General features: G+C 36.8%; 1 protein-coding gene across 1 annotated transcript in view; it reads right to left on the bottom strand.

Annotated features, from left to right (window-relative positions):
* Positions 1 to 546: 546 nt before the first annotated feature.
* LOC140945554 (glutamate receptor 1-like) overlaps positions 547 to 2,688 on the bottom strand; it is a 15,920-nt gene continuing 13,778 nt past the window's right edge. The window contains exons 14-15 of the mRNA XM_073394567.1: positions 1,113 to 1,266; positions 547 to 694 (exon numbers count right to left, since the gene is read on the bottom strand). Of these exons, the coding sequence (XP_073250668.1) occupies positions 604 to 694; positions 1,113 to 1,266 (245 nt within the window). The 3' untranslated portion in view covers positions 547 to 603. The remainder of the gene's footprint in view (positions 695 to 1,112; positions 1,267 to 2,688) is intronic.

The raw sequence follows: 2,688 nt of genomic DNA, 5'->3' as shown, positions 1-2,688 counted from the left end.
GTCGATTAATGGCCTCCCTCGAATAATCGCCCCCCCCCCCCCCCCTTTGACGGAAATACTTAAAATAATCGCCGCCCTCGAATAATCGCCCTTCCCCTGTCCTTCGTTCTCGCCAAGGTCTCTTCCTGTTATCCCCCTTCCTGTCACGTTAAAGTGCAATGACATTCAGCAAAACTGATCAGTGACGGCGATTCAAGCTCTGAAAATTAATGAAGGACCTAAATTTGGAACACTTAAAAAGCCCATGTTCAGTTTATTTGATGTGATTAATTTTTGATTTAATGGGAAAATAAAACTAAATATTTAGGGCACGACTTCCAGTGAGCAATATTTGAAATAATCGCTCCCTTTTTGTGCGAAAAAAAGGAAATAATCGCCCCCGGCTATTATTCGAGGAAATACGGTATATTTTCTTCATCACATACATCTTTTTTAGCTCGTTAATTTGCGAATCCCTCCCTGAGATCCCACAGTCGTGAAATGAAGTATGGAGCGTTGAAAAAAACGGCTAGTGCTTACCTATTTATAGATTGATTTATCATGTACAGTATATATTGTTAGAACTGGTTGCCGTACATTGCGCAAAGACAAGTGACTTAACATTTAAGGATCATTCCCGTTTGCTTCTTTTTCTTTCTCTTCATTGGCTGGAGAGGGGCTGACTTGAATAGGACGATTCGGGAACACTAAAGGCCTGCCAATGTAAAAAAAAAAATACAATATAAAAAGTATGAAGAACTAGAAACGTTACTAACCGAGGAGTAATGCAAATGCGGTTTAGAATAAAATAAAGCACTGCTACAGTACTAGACAGTGTATACAGCTTATATCTGGTCGTTTGAATTTTATTTCCCTCTGTTTTTGGGTATGGTAGTGTATGATAATGAGTTTAAAACAAAAGGAAATAAAAATGAAACCAAGGACAAAATTGAACCACAACACATATACCACAAACAACGTCCAGTCAGTAATTCCGATAATGACGTCTGAAGGTTAAATCATGTCACTTAGTAACCACATATGACGCGGAAACGTTCGCCAGAAAATGACCGGCGACTTGGCTCTACCATTATTACTGTTAAATAGTTCATGTATTAGAATTAATCCACAACCTTATCACCAGTTTGTTCACGATTGACTCTGTTAACTTCTTCTTGTACCAATATCTCTCCACAAGTAGCGTCACGAACGCTATAAACAGTCCCGTGATAAGTACAAGATACACTCCAAGCATACTTTTCAAACCAATTCTCTTTCTGGAAAGTGCTAAAGGGAACCGGAAAGACAAAGACATGTTAAAAGAAGAGTATTGCCCCATCGTTTAGTATAGCTCAAAAGGGAACTTCCAAGAATCTCCTGCAACTAAGTTGTTAAACTTATGGTCTAGCACCTTTTCTAGTTTTACGACCAACAGCTCCAAGAAAATAGGGAGCTTAAGCAACCACGACGACGACTTCAAAAAAACAATAGGTTTGATGATCAAAACAACAGCTCTGACGTGCATCACGCTTTTTAGTACATTTCTTTGACGTCCACTGCACGACTACGACGTGAAACCTCCTAATTTGACGCTTTATGGAGGATGCAGATTTTACAACGCATGCGCGTGCTCGTGCTTTAGTTCTTTATTTTATGTTATTATTTATTTATTTTACTTGTTACATTTACTCTCAATCAATCAATCAATAAACTTTATTTACCCTCGAATTTACAGCTACATTGTTGTTTTTCGTAACTCGATTATACCTAGACTACAACTGTACTCACAATTTGGGCCACTGGCTCCTCCGAAAGTGATTTACAATTGTTATAGGATTTAATTTAATGGAGCCAAAACCAGTTGTAGATTTGCACATATTTTAGGCATCCTACTGATGCATATGAACCGTTACGACATGTAGATATTCCCAGGAACAGCAATTTACAGTCTATCCCATTCGAATTGAAAAGAAAACAAGCGTACAATGAAAAAAATCCATGAAAAAAATCCAGCTATGCGTTTAACCAAATTACGCTATATCGCCCCTGAAATGAATTATCAAGGTTTGCATTTAACAAGCGCAGACAACACTACTGAAAAAGAATTATTTAGAATTATTTAGTCGATTTAGCACCTTGCTTTTAGAAAAGCTCATAAAACTGAAGTGAACTTTTTTATTACTATTATTTTATCAGTATTGATTTTTAATAGGACCTAAAGTATACGCACCCTTCATATTTATTTCATACACAAAGCAAGCGTATTACAATAGCGCGCATAATCAGCTGAATTGTATGCTTGAAGTCACGATGAAGATATATTTCCGTTGAGAAAACAGCATAAAAACTTTCTATAGTTGTGCCAATTTGTTTTCTGGCTTTAAAGATTAACTTCATCAACGCACTTTCTCAGTTTGCAACAACTTGTATATTGGAACACAATTATCGATATCAGTCTCCCCGCTAAAAACTTTTTGCTTTGACGTCATAGAACGATCTAATTGCTTGTCCTTTTTGATGTCATACACATTTCGTAAAAACTTTATATCGCACCTTGAAGATTGTTGCTATTATAACTCTTACAGTTTACATTCTATGTCATCAAGCATGGCAGAAGTTTCGTCTACAGAATCAATCATGTCCTTGACGACAACAACTCCCGAAAAAAGGAAAAGAGCGAAAAAATTAGAAAACGAAACAAACATTCTC

The sequence above is a fragment of the Porites lutea genome, chromosome 8 (assembly GCF_958299795.1).
Source record: "Porites lutea chromosome 8, jaPorLute2.1, whole genome shotgun sequence".
Lineage (NCBI taxonomy): Eukaryota > Metazoa > Cnidaria > Anthozoa > Scleractinia > Poritidae > Porites > Porites lutea.
This window is presented reverse-complemented; position numbering and strand designations above follow the sequence as displayed.